This window comes from the organism of the source record quoted next, unplaced genomic scaffold, assembly GCF_019419815.1.
Source record: "Pyrus x bretschneideri cultivar Hongxiangsu unplaced genomic scaffold, Pyrus_bretschneideri_v1 Contig1, whole genome shotgun sequence".
In the NCBI taxonomy this organism is placed as follows: Eukaryota; Viridiplantae; Streptophyta; class Magnoliopsida; order Rosales; family Rosaceae; genus Pyrus; species Pyrus x bretschneideri.
Genome location: NW_025999390.1, coordinates 3,584,933 through 3,606,232, shown reverse-complemented (window position 1 = coordinate 3,606,232; position 21,300 = coordinate 3,584,933). Strand labels below are relative to the sequence as shown.

The 21,300-nt window shown below is 33.8% G+C and overlaps 1 protein-coding gene across 1 annotated transcript; it reads right to left on the bottom strand.

Moving 5' to 3' along the window:
* Positions 1-12,366: 12,366 nt before the first annotated feature.
* LOC103951721 (endo-1,4-beta-xylanase 1) lies at positions 12,367-18,293 on the bottom strand. Its single transcript, XM_009363171.3, has 10 exons — positions 17,537-18,293; positions 17,380-17,445; positions 16,284-16,615; positions 16,045-16,195; positions 15,463-15,818; positions 15,215-15,374; positions 14,737-15,089; positions 14,419-14,596; positions 13,777-14,313; positions 12,367-13,627 (listed from the first exon to the last, which is right to left on the bottom strand). The coding sequence occupies exons 1-10, from the start codon at positions 17,612-17,614 to the stop codon at positions 12,512-12,514; spliced, it is 3,327 nt and encodes a 1,108-aa protein (XP_009361446.2). The 5' UTR covers positions 17,615-18,293; the 3' UTR covers positions 12,367-12,511.
* Positions 18,294-21,300: the final 3,007 nt, after the last annotated feature.

Sequence of the window (21,300 nt, the reverse complement as noted above, 5' to 3'; positions counted from 1 at the left end):
ATAGGAGACCTAGCGAGCAGGTAACTCACTAGATTGAAGATTTTTCTTCCATCAATCTCTCTGTCCCTCCTAGTCTTGATTTTAACCTTTCTTTCACGGAATTTTTTCCTTTTTTTTCATTATTTTATTATTATAATTTTTCTATTTAATTCAATTTTATATGTTCCTTCCCTTTTCTTATTTGTTTTTCTCCTATTTCGCATAGGAAGTCATTAGATTAAGCAAATAACAGAATAATAAAAATAAAAATAAACTAGAACGTGCAAAAAAAAAAAAAAAATTAAGTGCGAATATCATTTTTCATTTACACTTTCGAGAAAATGAGCAATTTTTATAGAACCCTAAGTGCATCTCAAACAAACTCCACACACTTTTCAACTAAATATAGATCCATGTCATCAAAACATGCTCCCAAATAGATGTAGAAAAGAAAATCAAAACATTTGTTGTAATAATGACAAACAATAAATCATAAAATTTGTAGAGTCGGTTGGACTGTAAAATTGGAAACAAATTTTAATTCTTTATGTGCAAATAAATTTTGGCCTTTAAGCTGTCATCTAAGTAAACAAACTTGCAGTTGAAAGGAAGGTTTTTCCACATACCCTTAACACAAACCGCTAGATTGCATGCATAACATAAATGAAAAAGGAATATATGTAGTGTTTTTCTGCTTATATTTAGTTTATGCTTAAAATTTTCTCTATTTGAAGAGCAACATTTATGGTCTTCTGGAGATGATTGACTCATTTGAAAATGTTTTTAAAATAACTGAAAACGCTTTAAAAGAAACTTTTTGGATTTCAAAAGCACTTAAGGTGTTTCCTACAAGAAACACGTACTTCTTGTAGAAAGCATTTTAAGTGTTTTTTTAAATTCACAACTATTTCTACTAAGGATTGATTCTAAAAATATTTTATTAAAAGTGCTTTCAGTCATTTTAAAAGTACTTCCAAACGAGCCCGACATTTTTTTTTATTTTATGAACTTATTATAACTTGGGATTATATCCGACGTTCCAAATGTAACTTATCTTACCTTACCATGTTTAATACTGACCGAGGCCTATTCTTTCTTTACCAATTAATGGTTTTACTTTGGATACTTAAACCTCTAACAATCATTTCTTCTTCTTCTTCTTCTTCTTTCTTAAATCATTTTGAAGATGAGTTTTCTTATATAGTGAGATGAAGTGATTGTGAATGACCGAAAAAAGGTAAGTGCTTTACCAATAGAAAGAGAACAAAAACAAAATTCAACTTCAATTGGAAGGAATACAATATTCTATTGAGAAAAACACCTCATCCATACCCCAAGTATAACTTGCACTTGCAATTATTAATCATTCTTCAGGTCCAAAAAGCACCAAAAAATAAAGTGATGGACAACATATCTTATACAGTTCCTCGTTTTTTGTCTCTTAACCAAACCAAACTAGTGCGAGGCGAAATTAATGGATAAACATCACTTGAAATGATGATTTTCTCATTATCATGTAGTTTTTTACTGTAAAAGATTAGATAATTATTGATTTGTAAAACTATAAAAGATTAGATCATTATTAATTTGATAATATACACGAAATTAGGAATATTATTTTCGAAGAAATTGTATCTGGACTGGAATTTATCTTTCTAGCTTGGTATTGTATTGCCTTCACATACCAGACGGGCGAATCAATATATGTCAGCAAAATTTTTCTACAAGATCCTATCTGAAGGACCTTATTGAATTCACCTTGAAACAGATTCATATTCATCGTTTAACCATGTTGATGCCAGCCACCGTCGACAGAAGCACAAGTAACTAATTAAGTCTTTCAATGATAGGGCTTTCTGTCAAAGTTGTTTATGCAGCACAACCCCTACGGCAGCCTGAAAACAAAAATTCGTATTTTTTTTCTAATGAAAGAGGAGTCCTTAAAATTTGAAATGTTTAATACCTACTAATGAAGAAAATGAGAAGTACTATTGGTGTGGTTAACATTTGAAATAATAATTAGGGGTATAAGTTGAAAGAGAAGTGACAAATTTTAAACATATTAATTGCCTAGATTTAGTTGTAAGTGAAATGCACATTACATAAACGACTGAAAAAGGAAAGGAAAAAAAAGTAAGAAAGGAAAGTGGCTAGCATTCTCCTTGTTATATTAATGTTGAGTTTTTAATGGTTCATAGTTTCTTAATTAAAATAATTTTACATTTTTTTTTAGCCAGGACACATTCAAAAAACAATTGAAATATGAGTCTGCGGACTCTTTTTACAGTGCATTCCTTTCATTTTCTCTCTCAAACGATAGGATCTAATTACAAATCTCAGTAGCTAAACTCACATCAAATGCCTAGAAGAATTTGTAATGAGAAGACACTTGATTGACATAATGTCCCACAACTATCAAGCTAAAAGAGATAAAATTTCAAAGTTCTCCCTAACTTCCGAGAATAAGTAAGGTTTAGGTAGTAAAGAAATTACATTGGAGATTAAATAATGAAACCCACTATAAAGTCCTGTTATAATTTGTACATAATATCCTCACTCTCGTACATAAAAAGTAGGTCACTAGAAGGAAGTTTTGCAGTTTAATACTGTATAATTAGTTTTGTATATAATAACTTCCCTCTCATACGTACATAATAGGTCAATAAAAGAAAAGTTCTGTAGGTCAGTACGCATGTATAATTAGAAAGAGGAAAGCATGGTATGCTCGAATGTTCTTAGCAAAATATTTTGTTATGTTTTTTCCTTTTGGCTAAAATTAATGAGTAATTATTCACAAAGTGTATATATATATATATATATATATATATTTTTTTTTTTTTTGACAAACAAAGTATATTAATTTGAGGTATAGCCAATACTTTGGAGTGAAATTTTTGTAATTGTTGTATTATATTTCTTGAGAAGGATAATATAGCGAGTCTCTAAAATATGCTTTTAGGATTTAATATATTTATATAATTTGTCTCAAGTCCGATAACTATTTTAAAATTCAATATGTTGTCGATTTGATACTTGTAGGTCATATTTCAATTATATTGTTCTTATGGTTCTCAATATATCGTAAAGAACTTAATTTAGAAAACTATTGTTACCTTAAACAAAAAATAACATTATATTTATATATAAATAATAGGCAGTAGGACAGGAGGACTACGACATTTCAACTGTAAATAGTAGTAAAAGGAACCTAACCCTATCTCAGCATATTGTCTGTAACTTTGTATGTAGACATATATTGTTCATTTTTATTGGTCAAATATGTATATATATTGTTCTGTAAATCAAAGTAAAATGATGAGACTAGCTAGCTAATGGAATATAATTATATGAGCAATTGGGCATTGCAGGAAAACCACGTGTGTGAGTGTGTACAATGAGTCGATGACGCGGAGGGAAAGCCAATAAACCGCGACACAAGCAATATCAAATTTTACAGAAGCGGTGGGTGTGGTATCGAGATATAGCTGGCGGCGACGACCACCTTCTCCACCCGCACGCACCTAGAGATAGAGAGAGAGGAGGGAGAGGGGGGCCAGTGATCAGTGGGCCAGTGTAGAACAGAACTGGGCCTTTTACATAGCAAATTCCCCCGGGAGTCTCGCGCTACTAGTAACTGGTACTGCAAAAGCCGTGGGGGCCAGAAACATGGCAAAATTTTAAACATGTCCTCTCGTTGCCATGCTTTTTAGGTTATTAACACTTTTCTTCTCTCTCTCAATTCTGAGTGGCGTTTGGGTGAGAGAAAATTAAGATTGGACGTGTCCAAGAAGGAGAGGCACCAGTGTGGTTGTACCTGCAGTACCACCACGCTTTCATGAGCTGCAGCATCATCTTCACTTGTCACTCACTCGCACTGCTCTCTTCGCCTATTCCCCATGCACTCACTACTATTTCTGCAGATATTATCATATATTTTTATCACTCCCTCTCTCGCCAAGATTAGTACTTCTTTGACCAAAAATTACACAGAAAAAAAAAGATACAGAGAGATATGTCCATAAATGATTCATTCAAGAGAAAATTCGATTTGTTTTGTTTCTTTTATAGCTAATTTAAAACACTATTTGTTTTGCTCACGTTTGTTTTTATAACTTTTGATTTGAATATACTAAAAAATCAAGAGAAAAAATTAAACTAAAGATGCACAAGTAAAAAAAATTATGTAAAAATCATTTTCTTTATTTCAAAAAGACATAATCATTTCACTGCAAGCGACAGAGTTCTAATTTATTCCTCATGTATCGTAGTGAAATTTTCAACCTCTTTTCTTTCACAAAAGGAGTGATTTTTGCACTTCTGTTTCTTTCCATTTTTTTCTTGCTATTAATTTGATTTAAAATATATAAACAGCAGATTGACAAGATTGAAAAGAAGTGCGGAAATGAATATTCTACTAAACTTGGTATAAAATTCAGGTGGAACATGCTACTAAACTTGCTAAAGGGACTTATCTTCTTTGATTTTTGGTATTAATGTTGTATAATTAGATATGCAGTGGCAAATTCTCATCCCAACACCGATACATACACCATGGGCGTGTTGAGTTGGCTTCGATTAGACTGGCTCCACAGTTCAGCTGTCTATTATTGGTGCTAACCTTTTTCCAGTCACATCACTATCTTCTCATCATCATATGAATGAGCTGTTCCTGTCAACTCACTCACAAGTTAGTAGTACAGATGCCTGGGATTAAAAAACATTTATTAAATCGATTTCTAACCTTTGCGTAAGTTTTGCAATTGTGTAGATTAGAGTATCTCCAACATTTACTTTGGGTTAGAATTTAAAATTTTTAATTCAAGAAATTTAAGTTTTTATTCAGGAATCGTTTTTATGTTCCAACATTTTTGGGTTATATTTTTTATCCGAAATTATTAAAAAATTTATTTAAGATATTTTTTAAAGTAAAATTTTTTAATAAAAAAAAATATGTAGATTATCTTAATTTAATTTTATAAATATTTAACCTAAAAATATTTAAATTTCGATAAATATTGAAAAATCACTAAACTGACACCAAGAAACTCGTGAAACATCATAAAAGAATACAAAGCACATGAAATAATTTTTTTTTAATTATTTTAGCTGTTGGATTTAAATTTGGACCATTAAATATTTTTCTTTTACAGTTTGATTCAATACATTTATAAATATAAAATTAAAGAAAAATACACCTATGTAGTGGGCTAGTCCACTAACCCAAGGGAATCCTAACCTAAATTTGCCCCATAAATGAGTTTTGGGTTAAAAACTATATTTGTCCCAAGACTTTGAGCAAGTTAAGGATAAGTTTATAACCTAAAATTTGAGTTTTATTTCAAGAGTTTGAGTAGGTTTGAGTGGGTCAACTTTATATTTATGAAGTTGACAAGTATATAAAAAAATATTTTCTCAATTTGATTATGACCGTATTCATATTATTGAACAAAATTTGATAACCTTCAACCATACAAGGATTTTCATTTGGACCTTATGAACTTTTTTTTTTCTTATATTGTTGAAAGATGATTAGAAGTATTTGTTTTTGTGTCATCTTTTAAAGATGTCACTTAGTAAATAAAAAAATATTTCCTTCGTTCATTTCACGGAATATCAAGTATTATAGAAGAAAAATTAATAACCTTCAACTGTATGAGGATTCTCATTTGGACCTTATCGACTTTTAACTTCATTTTATATTGTTGAAGAATGATTAGTAGTATTGTTTTTTTTTTTATGTCATACTGCAATATAGTGGTATTGTCTTCACTTGTCAAGAAAAGAATTTTATTTTTACTTTATATTTAATTTTCCATTAACTTATTAATTTATATTCATTTAATTTGTTATTTCACGTGGCACAAATTTTGTGGGCCAACAATGCCATATTATCATTTAACGAAAAACTTGACAAATAAAGTAACGAAAGTATTAAAGTGGCAAAAAAAATAAAATTTAAGTATGAAAGTGAGATGAAAAAAATTAAGTATAAATAAAAAAAAAAAAAAACAAACAAATTTCACAATTCTTAAGAATGGTAAAGGAGAATTACCCTACAAAATAAAGTACTGAACAAAAAATAAAACTCCTAATATAATACCTAGCCTTTTTCTTTTGTACGAATTACAAAGCTTATTCCCAAAAAAAAAAAAAAAAAAGTAACAAAACTTATAGTAACATGTATTTCACTTATACATGTATAATTAGGTGATTCAACATTTCTCAAAGTTTCACTCATTGACTTTTAAACCAAATTTTCATCATATCAATGGACGACCAGTGATATTGGTATTTAAAATCTTGGTAGTGACCCTAACTCCAACCTCCACCGCCTCTCTCCATCAAGACTATCACCTCCAATTTTGAAACTTTTACATTGGGATCTCTGATATTAGAATCCTGGATTCTGCGCACAATATTAAAGAATGAAAAAGGAGAGTTGAGAAAATAAAAGGATAAAGCATGACTAAGAAGATTGGTAGCATTCAATACTGATATAATTTACTTAATTATTTTCGTAAAATATGTGTTGAATTAAAGAAAATTTAAAGGTGCAAGTGATCCTTTACCATTGTTGTGGGAAGGTGTTGAGTCCATGCATGATGGCGTGGACTTGAATCATGTTAGTAGCTAATCTAAAATTTAATCTAATAAAATCTATCGGTCAATAAAAAAAAAGAAAAATTAATGGTTAGAAATTAATAGAGACGTACTTAAAGAGAAATAAAGTATGTGGACTTTTCAGAAATGTTACCATATGTGTTGGGGATCATACTTTCATTAGAAATATGACACAAATGTGGCATAGAAATGAAAATATTTTCACCATCACCCTCAAGTGGTGGTGAATGTATCCACAAAAATAGTTAAGTATAGCATAACTCTAACTACTAGTCAATATTTTTCAACAACACCTACATACCAAATTTAAAGGGTATGAATGACGCAGAAAGAAAGTTTGTGGGAAATATAAATTAGTTTTATAAGTGGGGCAAAGGTCTGCGAATACATCCCAAATTATATACAATATCTAGATATTATATCTTAACACTTCCTTAACCAACCAATCAAACTTAATCAAAAGTATCCAATGAGAGAATGTTTGGCTGTAATTCCAGATTAACCAGCTTCACGTGGAAGGATTGTTGTATATTAACAAAAGCAGATGTTTTAGACAAATATCATTGCATTATTAGATAGGTAAGATATTCCACTTTTGTGTCTAATTAAGAAAGTGAAAAGAGGTTGAAGGGTCGCCAGCAAAGTTAAATCAAGAAAAAGGTCTCTCTTTAATCTATAGGGTAAAGACTAAAGATGGATGTTTCAATCGTACAGCGATGAGCACTAAGTATTGACTAATAGGAATAATTCAGGTATTAGATGTCTAATTAAATCCTTAAAAGTCGGATTTGATGTGAACAGTATTTTAACTAGCGTAAACATTTTGTGGCCATGCACGGTCTGAATTTGCAAAGGAGTCTTTTAATTAAGGCTCTGATTTTGTTCATGATTTTAAAGTTTAATTTTTGTACTGTGATACTATCTTATGGTAAAAATATATATATATATATATATATATTATTGTCACGCTCTATATTTTTTCCTTTTTTAGTTTTTGACTATTTGTATTGGATAAAGTTAAAAAAAAAAAACAATTAAAAAAACTGTGAAAATCATTTATTTTCTTTACAAGAATATATAAACAATATTTAGCATAAACGTTAGCAATGAAATTGAATTCATAAAATAACATGTCGCAATTCTTTATCCCCTATGTTGGAGATAAAAATCCAAAATGCTACAAGAGATCTGATATGCCAATACATCCTTTGTTTTTCAACTAATATCATCAACAAATAAAATTTATTTTTTTTAAGATTGGTTCGAGTTAGCAGGTAGTTCCGGAATAGATAAATCCCTTCCACTCTCTAATTTGCTTCAATGTTATGATGACTTAAAGAAACGTCCAACCTATCTTCTATTTTGAACAAACAAAAAAAGCCCTCTTTGGATTAAGTGTTTTTAGTAGAACGGTAGCGTTAGTTGATTATATAGTTAATTGTTAGGACTAATGGGAATTGATGGGAGTTGAACTCATATTAAAGTGCATAAACATGATTTTTGCCATTGCGGTAAAGCGTATATGCCCCTGAATTAAGTTATAGGTTAATTAAGGGTGAGCATTTGATCAAAGAGAAAAGCAAACTAGATGAAAGGGAAAAGAAAATAAAAACTATTTTAGAATTAAAACAAAACAAAATTTCAAGATTAGCAATTTTATGGTCATTTACAAAGATGTGTTAAAGTAATCAAACAATGCAGATAAAACTTCAATATTTCTCATTCCCTCCGGCAAGTTTTAATTTTCAGCTGTATAATAATATTAGTGACCTCAAAACAATTTTAGTGCATGGTGTGGACTTTTCTTATATTTCCAAATAGTTATCCACATGTATACTATAAAATATTACCCAAGTTAGAAAAAGTTAACACAGGACAGAATCTGCTTTCCTTTTGCGCTTTGAATGTAGATCATAATTGTTATGCGCACTCCAACAACCAGGACAGAATCTGAGTCAAAAGCTTACTTTAATTTAATTACTTAAATTTAAATACGCGTAAGCAGGACTTAGTAATAATTAAATTACTATCAATGGTGACCCATCTGTAATCTGTTCATGATTATCAGTAAATCTTCTTGCATGTCTGCCACGTCGTACTGTATAAATGATATCGTTGGACCGTGGAAAATTAACCACCAAAAACCCTAATATTAATTTCCCTGGAAAATTATGTGTAAAGAGTCTTTAAATAGTGTTGTTTGACGCCTCGGTGAAACCATATGCAACACCTGGCAGGTCCTTCCTTCGTTTGCAGTCCGTTATTTAATTTAGTAATATATATTTATATTACTAAAACGGTTACATAATTTTTTTAAATAATACTATTGATACATTTATTTTTACTGATTATATATATATTTTTTAATTTGAACAGTTGAATTGAATAAATTGAACAAAATTAATGACTAAAATTAATGTACAAACAACAATATCCATTTTTTAAGTAGATGGTTACATAGTTAAAGAACTATTAACACAAACCCTAGTTAATAAAATAAAAGCAATCTTAAACCTAGTATTTATAAATCAAAATTCTCAAAACATTATCTATGTCCCATCATCTTTAGAGACTTCTAATAAAAAAATAAAATTTTATGTTTTCTAAATTTCACCTGACCGTGGACAATCTTAATCAGTAAATGCCTAGTCAAACAGTCCTAGATAACTTCTTCTCTTACGTAAGCCTAGGTATCTCCAATTTAATTAAGCTTCTATTTGATTTTACCTTTGAAGTTTATTGATCATTCGCCATTAATTCTTTTTAAGGTTAAAATGAAGTCCCCATGCAAGGCAAGAGCGCAGAGAATCATGGGGTAGGTGGTAGATGTGTGAGATTGAGACAAGTGTCAGTAGCTGTTAGGATTGTCTGTTAGTCTGGTATAAACAGAAAGCAATGGTTGTTATGAAGGTGGTTAGAATACCTAAGTCTGTCAAGAGCTATGTTTGTATAAAGTGAACGAATTGTATCTTCTTCTTCATTAAGTGAAATATACATCTTTCTCTTTCTTGATTCAATCTCTCTTTCTTTCTCTGAAACTCTTTTCTTTATTTACATTACATTTCTGCATTATTAGCTTGTATGCTTAACAGTAGGATCCAGCCGTCTAGGTCACCATCAGTCATTAGAGACTGAACACAACAGCAGGCTAACAGACAGTAAAAAAAACTGTGTAAAAATATAATTAAAATTTTGATGAAATCTGTGAGACTCTGAATGATTCTGTGAGTGGGGTGGGGAAGGACGGAGGTGTTGGATAATGACAGACAAGAGCTAAATCCAGAGAGGGTGGGTGGTGTTCCACTGGCGGTGTCATTTGGGAGAGGGCGCGCGAAAACAGCGCGGGAGCTGTTTCCCAATGCACTAACTCCTCTTCCCAGCTGCTGCCAGTCGACCCAGTCCCCACTTCTGTCCCTCTCACTCCACCATTTATTCTTTCTTTTTTTCTTTGATCAATTTTCTGTTTAAATTTTATTTAAAAGATGAACTTTTCTTTAAAACTTTCTGATACGTCTGCGACCCACCCAATAACCCCCATCATGTCAAACGTAAACTCTTGTGAGGCTGACATCCGGATATCTCAAACACTATAGCTTCTATTCTGCCAAGGGAGGTGATTTCGGATGATTTTAGCTCTTTTTCTTATCGAATTGAATAAATTATAATGGTTAAAGTTAAATAAAAGTGTGTAAGTTACAGTCTCTGAATAACTGATGGTTTCATTTCATCTAAGCATTGTTCGTTGAGTAGGAATATGAATTTTATCAGACTAGTTTAATGCACGTTGAAAGAAACAATGAAACTTTTAATTTTTCTCCAAATTAACAGGAAAAGGTGCATTGGTTATAAAAGAAACTTATTCTTTACATATAACTCTACCATTATGGGAAATTGAAAGAGATAAGTTTCATCAATCTCATTCCTTCAACTTGAATAGAATTTGAACGTTGGTGTTTGTTTCTTTTCTTACTTCAACGTACTAATATAACGAGTTATGCAGTCTAATTCTAAACACCAACCGTGACCTCCATTCTCCATGTACCCATGTAGCAGAACATGATACTATGAACCCATGTGGGAAGTGGGGTTCACAGGAACCAGGTATTTAGAGACAGGGATGAGACTGTGTTGGGGTCCCATTATCATGATAACCATATATAGTAAGAGGAAGAGAGAAAAAAACAACTCAAAACTATATCGCTTTTCAAATATATATACATATGAGTTAGGGCATGGAGCATAAGCTTTTGACACATATTTTGATATATATATTTTTTATGAATTTCACTCAATGATCTAATTATTTATCTTTTATGTCTTGCTTCAAATATCATATCTATCAAAATACGAAATTATATGGCAATTGAATTACATTTTAGTGTTTTTTTTTTTTTATAGAATCTTATTCGTCTATTTTTTTTTCACTACAAATGAATGTTTTAATAGTTTCAAATTTATCTAATTTTTTACAATAATGATCTATAAATGATGTACTGAAGTATGAATGGTCGGATTCATTGTTTAAAAGGTATTCAATTATGAACCGTTACATTACATGATCTATCAATTATAATCCAAAAACATGAATCTAAAACTTGTATCTAAAATAAGGTCTCGTGATTATATCTCATATACATAAATAGAGAAAGGGATAATGCTAAGGAAAATCTTTCAAGGGAAATTTTTTATAGATATTTCACTATGATGTAACTTCGCAATTTAAAGTTGAATATTATAAAGAATTTCACTTTGAAAAGAATTTCGCTTAGATATACATGGCTAGTCATAGCAGTAGTAGATGCTAGAAGTAGTAATTGATGGTGGGAGTCTATCAGGTCGATGTGATGGGCGTGATGGGACATTCCTTTGATAAAGATGTTTAGGGTTTGGGCCCTTCGGATGAAGAAATTATAATTTGAGTCTCCCAAATGATTGTTAGGATACAGACCACACGATTTATAACAGCACGATTTATAACAGCTCCTCCCCGTGGAGGATTTTTCTATCTTTTTCTACATATTTAGTAGGTTTAATGTGCTCCGTTTGATGTTGATCTCATGCCCCATTTTCTCTCTATATATATGGAATAGCCAATCAGAGGTTCATTCTAGTGAAACGACACTTTACTATACATTTTTAACCCAATAAAAAAGTTAGTGTATGGAAATATATGAGTAAATAGGAAAGGGTCCCCACATCCTTATTATTTTTATCCAATGATCTTATTCAATTTGCCAAAAATTGAAAGATAGTGAGATGTAATAAGAGGTGTATGAATAGCATTACGCTGAAGTAAGTCATGTTCTGTCTAAAATTATCACTTTTGTCTTGCTATTGTTCTCGATTATATTTACTATATATTTTGTACCCAAAAGTAAAGTTACTGTATAGAAACATGTGAGTAAAAAGGAAATGGTAGCACTATTAACACATTTCATTTTACTTGTCATACATCTTTATTAATTTTTTTACTTATAAATCTTTTTCAATTCATTCGATCCGACGGTCAATTGAGAAGAGTGTTTGAAAAGTAAAAATAAGTATATGAATATCACTATTCTATTTGGTTTGGTTTTTAAGTTGTATTATTGAATCGTGTTATGTAAAAAATTGTCACTTTTGTCTTGCTATTGTCTCTTGGATTTTATTCACTTTATAAGTACTTTCATGGGCATGATAGGTTTTTGCTCAACCCAAAGATTGGCCCAACCAATATCCAAAGTTTAAAGGCCCATCGGAAGAATCAAGGGAAACAGCATTACAAGATTCACAACCAACAATATGATACCTCATTTCTTTTCACTCAGAATTACAAACCTTTACATAACAAGCAACATTTTTTCATTTGACAATGCATAAAGATATGAACATAACGAAAATAATCACACCATTTATTGAATAAGCAGCAATTTTAGAGAGCAATGGAGACCTCCACTGGGGACTCGCCCTTGTCAACGACAAATGTTTTTGCAGGCTTCTTCGGGGCAGTAATAACTTCAACACTGTATGTTCCCGGGAAGCCCCTAAACCGGAACTCTCCCTGCGCATCAATGTGGCCGTGCGCATGAGATAGCCACTCTTGCTTGAGCTCCAAGAAACGTTTTCCTGCTTCGTTGATATCCCCTTCTGCATTCACTAAATGCGAATTTTCCCGACTCATAAACAGCTCCCAGAATCCCCATAGCATTACACCTTCAACTGTTGGATTGGCAAATGCTTCACGAAGCATCACTTCCAAATCATCTGCTCTAACATATTCGTTACTGGATGACACATCAAGCTCCGTGAACCAGATTGGAAGGCCGAGAATGCCTAATTTGTCAAGAGCTGAACAAACAATTGGACCCACTGGACTATCAATATGTCCTTGGATGCCAATGCCACCAACAGGTGCACCTTGTTGCTGCAAATCAAGGATTTGATCAGTGTATTTTTCTGGTGATGATCTAGTATCGCATCCATCCTCAACATGATAATCATTCACAAATAGAGTGGCAGATGGATCCAACTGGTTTGCAGTCTTGAACATGTTGGCTCTGATATCTTTTCCCAATTTGTCCTGATAGAATGAGCCGTGCAGCATCTCATTGTTGACATCATAGTGCCTGAACTTCCCTTTGTAGCGTGTGAGAAGATCTGTCAGTCGATTCTGAACAGCTGTTGACAAGTCACTCTGGCTCAACGAGCGGATCCACTGCTGCACTGTGTCGATGACTTCCCAGAAAATACAGTGCCCTCGCATTTCTATGTTGTGACTCTTGCACAAGTCCACCATCTCATCAGCATCCTTGTAGTTGAAGTTTCCTTTTTGTGGTTCAGTCCAATACCACTTCAATTCATTTCCGAACACAGCCCAGTTGAAGTTTTTAACAAAGAAATCAATGAAATCTTCGTTGTCAATGTTTGTTCTACTTATACATGTCCCAATTGGAAAACTATTTTGCGTTTGTTTAACTTTCACAAAGGTGCCGAGCATGCTGCTCGAGTCCAACCCTGAAAATTTCAGGACAATATCGCACTTACGAACCTGCATTGCAGTAAAGGAGAAAGACTTCAATCAGAACAAATTAGAGAAAAGCTCATTCTGAGTCGTCTATACTTTAGGCTCTTATTGAAGCAATGCTTGGTGAGGAAGGAATGATGCTTATGAAACAAAAGGGACCACACACCATTTACCTTATCAGTCTGCCTCTTCAGATGTCTAAATCTTGCCGGTCTGTCAACGGGGAATATCTGAAGACCGGCAACCATTAAGTCTACACCTGCAGCAGGACCTTGGATATAAACCATTACTTTTGATGGCTGCTTCTCAACTCTGAAGGAACCACCGATTTCATGCCATCTTGTGTCACTTGCCTCAGCTTGACCTCCATTGACCCACTGGTTGTCCACGCTGAGTGCAACATTGATGTTCTGTGGACCAGTTGCTCCAGCACCAATCCGAACCCAAGCAGATACTTGATACGTCAAAAAGAGTTTCAATTTGTCACCAATCATCTGAGCAGGACCCATCCAAGTTTGTGTGCGCTTGGTTACTAGAATGTAGCAACCGCTTAAAGGTTCATGAGGTCCAAGGCTCTCTCTTGCCATGGGAGGGAGAATATGCGGTGAACCAGTTGTGACACTCAAAGTACAATTACCAAGCGGGAACCACCCATTTGTGCCGTTACTCAAATTGCTGTTCTCAATTATATTTACTCCAAATGCTGAAAACTACAGAAACAAAAGCCTATATTTTAGTGTTTATGTCTATGAATTGGGCTCGCAGAAAATATGCTCAGAGAGTATACGAGAAAATGAATCACCCATTCAACCAACCTCAATAACCGGTGGAGGTGAAGGAGGAACTTTCTCAGCATGTTTGACAACAAAACTATTGACAAGAATATCTGTTCCCGCTTGTGGACCTTCAAGATAAACTACTACTTTTGACGGGGAGCCATTTAAAAGGAACTTCCCCCGCAACTGTGTCCAGTCCTTGTCTGTTGCCTGCACACTTTATAGCACACCAAAGTCCATTAAGATTAAGGCGACATAATAGGAAGGGAAATGATTTCTCATCTGATAGTAACTTAGCAGCGAAGAAACATATAAATCACAATTTCTTTGGAAGGAGACGGGGAGAAAGATAATAACTTAGCAATGCCGATATATTGTTCACGCTGATTTGGTGACTGGACCCATAATGTAGCCCGGACAACAGCAGTAGTGACATTGTTGCCAAATATCCTAACAACAGCAGTCGCCTCATAAGCTAGCTTTCGCTGCACTCTTCCAGTGATGTCCTGCTGGATGCCATTCCAGCTCTGTGTGCGTTCTGTTGCAGCTGCAAAAACCTTTCCAGATTGAGGGACGATTTTCCCATCTCCCATCGAGTCATGCAAAACAATTTTGCAGCCTCTTCCAGACCAATTATTCAGAGCATCCTCAAAGTTTGGGTTTAGGATTATATTCTCTTCTCCATCATTGAAATTCCCAGTGCTTCCACTCTTCAAAATATACATTCCAAAATCAATCAGCAATAGATAAATAAAACTAGATTGCTGTGGCTGAAAGCTTCTTGAACAAGTTACTGCTACACATGATTCCATATATAGGGAGCAAGAAAAAGTACCTGCCATTCATTTGGACTGGAGGAACAGATCAAAACTGATTTTATTAGAAGGTCAACTCCAGGTGAAGGCCCTTCCAAATAAAATACAACCCTATCAGGCATCGTCGACAGAGAAAACTTCCCATCTAAATTTCCCCACCTTCCCTTCGATACAGAACATCTGCAAGCAGTTATTGCTGTTAAAACAGATTACTTTCCCTATAAAGGGAAAAAAAAAAAAACACTTGATGGAATAAAAGCACCATTACCTTCCAACTTTCAAATAGTTGGTCGCTGAACCTCTGTATTCCAGCTTCAAAGTTGCCAGGACATCAGCGGAGCCCTGAAGAGATCCGCAGACTCCAACACATGCTGAAACCAAATATGTGGAGCCTGGGGAAATTCTCCGTGTGATATCTTGCTCTAAACCTTGCCAACTTTCCTTACGATTTGTAACAACGGCATAATTGCCTGCTTTTACTTCTGGGTGACCGGAATCAACAGAAGCTACAAAGCCATTGCAGCAATTCGGGTGCCAAGAATGCAGTCCTCCAGAGAAATCATGGTTCACTATGATATTTGTAGCATTACTGCTACTTGAATTGGCCAAATTTTGGTTCTCAGACTGCCAGAAAAAGCAGAAGGCATAAGAAAAGAAATTAAATAATCTTTTACGTTTCTGCCATATCCTAAATGCTTATTAAAAGAAAGGAAAACCAACTTATCATATCTTGTTTCTTTGCCTCGGAAGTCTGAACTACAACCCTTAATAAGCAAAATTTTACCGTGTAAAACCGCGATTCCATATGTACTTTAGACGTAGCAACAAAGGTGATTAGAAACATAAGTACCTGGCCTTCAGAACAAGAGATCACAACTGATTTGATATGAAGGTCAACTCCAGCAGGAGGCCCTTCCAAATAAAACACAACCCGATCAGGCATTGTCGACAGCGAAAATTTTCCATCCAAGCTTTCCCACTTCCCATTTGACACCGAACTTCTACAGGTGCTTACTACCATTAAAACAAATCCCTTTTCCATAAACAAAAATAACAATGCACTAACAGAAACCAGACACATCCATTTACCCTCCAATTCTCATATAGCTAGTCGCTGAACCTCGACTTTCCAGTTTCAAAGTTGCCAGGACATCAGCAGATCCCTGAAGAGTCCCTGAGACTCCCACACGAGCTGAAACTGAATAAGTGTTGCCAGGGGAAATTCTCCCAGTAATTTCTTGCTCCAGGCCCTGCCAACATTGTTGGCGATTCGTGACAACCGCATAACTTCCTGCTGAATCCACTACGAAGCCATTACAGTGATTGGGGTGCCAAGAATGCAGCCCTCCAGAGAAATCATGGTTCAGTACGATATTTGGACCTCGACCGCTACTTGAATCAGCAACATTTTGCCTCGAGAACTGCCGAGGAAAGAACAGGTTGAAAAAATATTGGTGCATTGGTGTTAGTTCTCAAACTCCAGCAAAGACCAATTTTTATTTCCTCCTCAGGTACTCACATACAGTGTAATATAAGAATGTCTGCTTATATAGAAACTATAAACTTTTCAGACAGACGTTTTGGGTTTGGCCGCTGAATGAATGCGCATGAACCTGCTTTTGGGATTTCAATGCAATGCAATAGGGTGGAGGTAGATTGTTGTAGTGTGCGTATATATATTTATATATAAATACATGTATAATTGTGTGTGTATATATGTGTGTGTGTGTGTTTATATCTATATATTTTTATGTCGAGTAATGCTAAGGAGACTAAATTTAATCTTCCCAGCATTACTCTTTTATGTTTTACTCATTTCTTTAACTTTTTCAAAATTATAAACATTTCATCGGCAAGTAAGTTCATGTGGTATGATTAATCATTTAATTTAAAAAAAATAAACATTTAACCAAAACTAAAAACTTTTAGTTTATGACCAAAACGTTGTAACATTGTTTTGTATATCAACGTTATCAAGTACTGTAGCTTAAATCAAAGCTTAGGTTCGAATTTCACTGCCAATAATCACTCTTGTAAAAGTAAACTATAATAAGATGTGTAAAAGATTAAACTAAAGTAATAAACTGCTAAAAGAACGAAATGTGACAAAATAAGGGGGACCAAAGTGAAAACCCGAGAAAACTACAGGGCTAATAGTGTAATTTGGCCAAAGTATAAACCAAACCTCCACATTGTCGGCGGCATTCTTGTTGGTGTGTTGGTTCTTCTTGTCCATGGCTTCTTTGGATCCCTAAACCAAATAAAACACAATTTCGACTCAATCATTAAAAAAACAGTTTATGGGTAACTGCATTTTCCTCCGACAGCTGAAAACAACATACCTCTGGATGCTTCTGCTTCTGATGGTTGCTGCTGTCGGAGACTCGGTTTCTGAAGCACCAGGCTATGAGCCTCCTCATATATATAATCCCACGATACCAACTGAAAAAACTGAAAATTTTCCAGCGGAAAAGTGAAGTCTACGAAAAGCGCGGGATCATTTGTTTATAATTTGTCCGGATTTAAGGTTTAATCCAGATGAAAACAGTTGGATCGACAATCCTTGAAGGCAAAAGTTCGAGAAATTTAAGAAAAATCTGATCTTTGTTGTTTCTGTGTCGTTGTTTGTGTTTTGCTTTGGCTTGCAGATTGGAATGCTTGAATTGGAATGGACGCTCCAGACAAGCTAATATATGATTCCTTTTTCCTTAATTTAGTCTTTGATTGCAAGACATGTGAATGTCTGCACGCCTATTGGATCATATCTTGCTTGCTAATTAGGTGGGACTTGGCTTTCCAAGTTTCAAACTTTCAGTACTTATTTTTAATGTTGGAATTTGGAAACCCACCTTTGAACTTCCTTTTTTTTTCTTTTTCTTTTTTTTTTTGGGTGAAAGCTGCGCATTAATTTATTGATAAAAGATGAGTAACAGATCAGTACAGTGGGCTGGTAAAACCAGAAAGTAGAACATCCATGAGAATGTCGGGAGGCTCCTCGAACCAAAGACATTTGCTGCAAAATTAAGATTTGAAGAGGAGGAGGAAGAGGAGGAGGGGGAGAGGAGGGGAGGGGGTTTCTGCGGGTGGGAAACAGGTTTTTAGGGTTTCGTTTTCATTTTATTTTTTATAAATTTCAATATTTTGGTAAATTTGAAATGAGTTTTCAAAAGGTAAAGATATACTTAATTACTAAATTTCTTTTGTCTAAATACTTGTAATCCTTTTTATTTCTCAAGATTTAATTAATCTAGTCCATGTATCCTATTTTTATCGGCGGATATATTGAATTGTAAGCCTGAACGATGAAAAGACAAATTTTACCCTTAAATGTGACGGAAATGTGGATGAAGTCTAGCAGCAAAGGGTGAATCGGCTAAATTTTAAAACTTGAAGTCTTTAATATTGAAGAAATAATTTATGGGATCAATTTCAACTAGAGTGATAGTTTGGGGTTAAACGGCAGTTTATATTTTTGCGTTCATAGGATTACATATTACTACTACATACTTAATCCAACAACATAAAAATGTGAGCCTCACATTACAATTCATAATTAAATTCTTGATAAATAAGGAAAAACGTATCATGATTACTTACGTAAGCATGAATTATAATTATTTTGATGCATTGACTTCCCAACATTTACTAAAACATGGGTGGACATGGCTTTCCTTGTGTTAACTAGTACGTATAGAATTTAAGAAAAGTGTGTGCTCTACCATAAAGTCCATAAACAAAAGAAGCACGGAATCAAGTTTGTCTGAAGTTCAATTTTGCTACGTGCCTCGTCTTTGTAGTTGTGTTGTTCACCGCTTAGCTATATCTTCTCGTTTAACAATTGACTTGGTTTGGTTTGAAGATCCGCCTGAGATCATCCAAGATCCAAGATGCCCTTATCCAAGACTCTTGTAACTTGGATCTGAAGTTTTCGAATAAAAAGCTATCGTTACAGTCAGCTCGGAATCCGACCTAATTCAGACGTTTTCCTGGCAAACTTGTTGGATTTTCTTCTGGTTGGGCTTCTCGTGAGAAGATGGACTGCACGACAATGTTCTTTTAGCTAGTTAAGCCCAATTTTCAGAAGCCCGTTTGATATGTTCGGCTCATGCCCATAAGATAATCCTTGGATTAGTTTTTAAAGAAAACTAATGATAAAGATTTAAAAACTTTGAGTTTTAACGATAAGGACAAAATAAATGATAAAATGAATAGTATCAAGATTGACTTTTTAGTGTAAAAATGTGGTTTTTCGTTAAAGTGAATAATACCGGAAACTTTTCATTAAAGTTCCGTAGTTTTTAATTAATCCTTCTCTATCTTAATAGTTTAACGACTCCAACTCTTCTAGCGATCAAAAGGTTCTACAAATGTGATTAAAAAAAGGAAGGTGATGCTCCAATATGCATTTTTAAGTGAGTTAATCTCATCTTCTGTTTCACATCCCGGCGACATTCACTAAACATGAGGGATTAAAACACGGACCGATGAGATTTGTTATAAACCCCCACTAATGACAATGATCTCTTAAGTATTTGTAGGGAGGCCAACCAAATTGCATGGAACTCAATGATTATCCACTAATTCACCGTCCAACACTAATAGCATACCTTTTTTGCACATTCATTGAAAGCGTGGGTAATGTGATCATGTGATTTGATCCTTATTAAAATTTTAAAACCAATCTCAAAGTGTTTGTTTATTGATTTCTCCAAGAAATTGCAAATGAAATACTAAAAATCTCAAAGAATAACTATTATCAGTACTCCAAAAGTTGATGTGCACTTTTTGTTAGAACTTTTTTTTTCTTTTTAATAATCATAGAAAATTTAGAGTGTACAAATAGGTTCTTGGATGTCAATAACAAACCAAAATGTTATCATTGTATGAATAAATTATGGTCGTTGATATATTGTAATGCGTCAACAAGTGCATTTCGCTCACCACTAATAATGCTCATCACTATCAAAGGGTGATAGTACTCATCATCGTTGGATGAGTTTAAATTTTAAAATTTGTGTTTATCCACTACACATATCTCAAAATTTAAAACTTATCTAACTGTAAAAAAATAGGGTAGTGAATATCACTATCACTTAAGTGTGACGATAAAAAATATTCACTGCACCAATGCCTAAAGACTTAAAATGTATGAATAACTTTTTTTTTTGTCGGAAAATGTCTGAATAATTAAGAATTGACCACGTATAGGTGATTGATTGTTAAAGAATTTTGAATGTATAATAAATATAAATATACTTTGAAAACTAATGAGCAATTAGATTAAATAATCCCAAGTTATTGTAGACGTCTTATATTAATTTTTTTATAAAGATAGAAGGGAAGACACCACGTATTTATTCCTTCCTATCAAATGTTATAAAATATCATTGATTTATGAAATAAGCAATGCTTAAGACACCACGTATTTATATTAGATTGGTTGGTGTAACATCTTCTGCGGCAAATGAGAAGACAATTAATCTTTAATAAGATAAATTTGTTCATTAACCTGACACATCATTAACCACGCCTAAATAGTACACAAATATATTACAAAATCTATGCCTATCTATATTAGTTTTTTAATAGACGAAGATTATAAAAGATAATACTATCACTCGTTCAACTTACGTTGCGTTGAACGAGTCGTAGTAACGGATACCTTTCATCATTATTATGAAAGAAAATAAAAGATTAGGTTTAATCTCCTTTTATTATTTCACAAGTAGCCTTTGTAAATGAGATCGTTTTGAGCCAAATTAATTATTCAATGTTTTGGTACCTGAGGTAAACGTTTCTACTCGAAAGCAAAGAAAATCTTATAGAAAAATAAAAAGACACTTTCGTCCTCAAAGTCGACTGACTAGACAAGATCATGAAGATCTCGAGGAGGATAAAACTGGGAGCCACCTAAGTCCCCACGCGTAAGCCATCAGAGGGCTCCGCTGTCAGAGGAGGACAAAGAGGGTCACCGCCACCTCGAGAACTCCAAGCCACCAACCACGTGCTAACCCGACGGAACTCTCACGTGCCGTCCGTACGGAATTTGTTGTGTCCAAATTACACGTAACCCTCCCCGGTGTATTTACGAACCACGTATATTTCA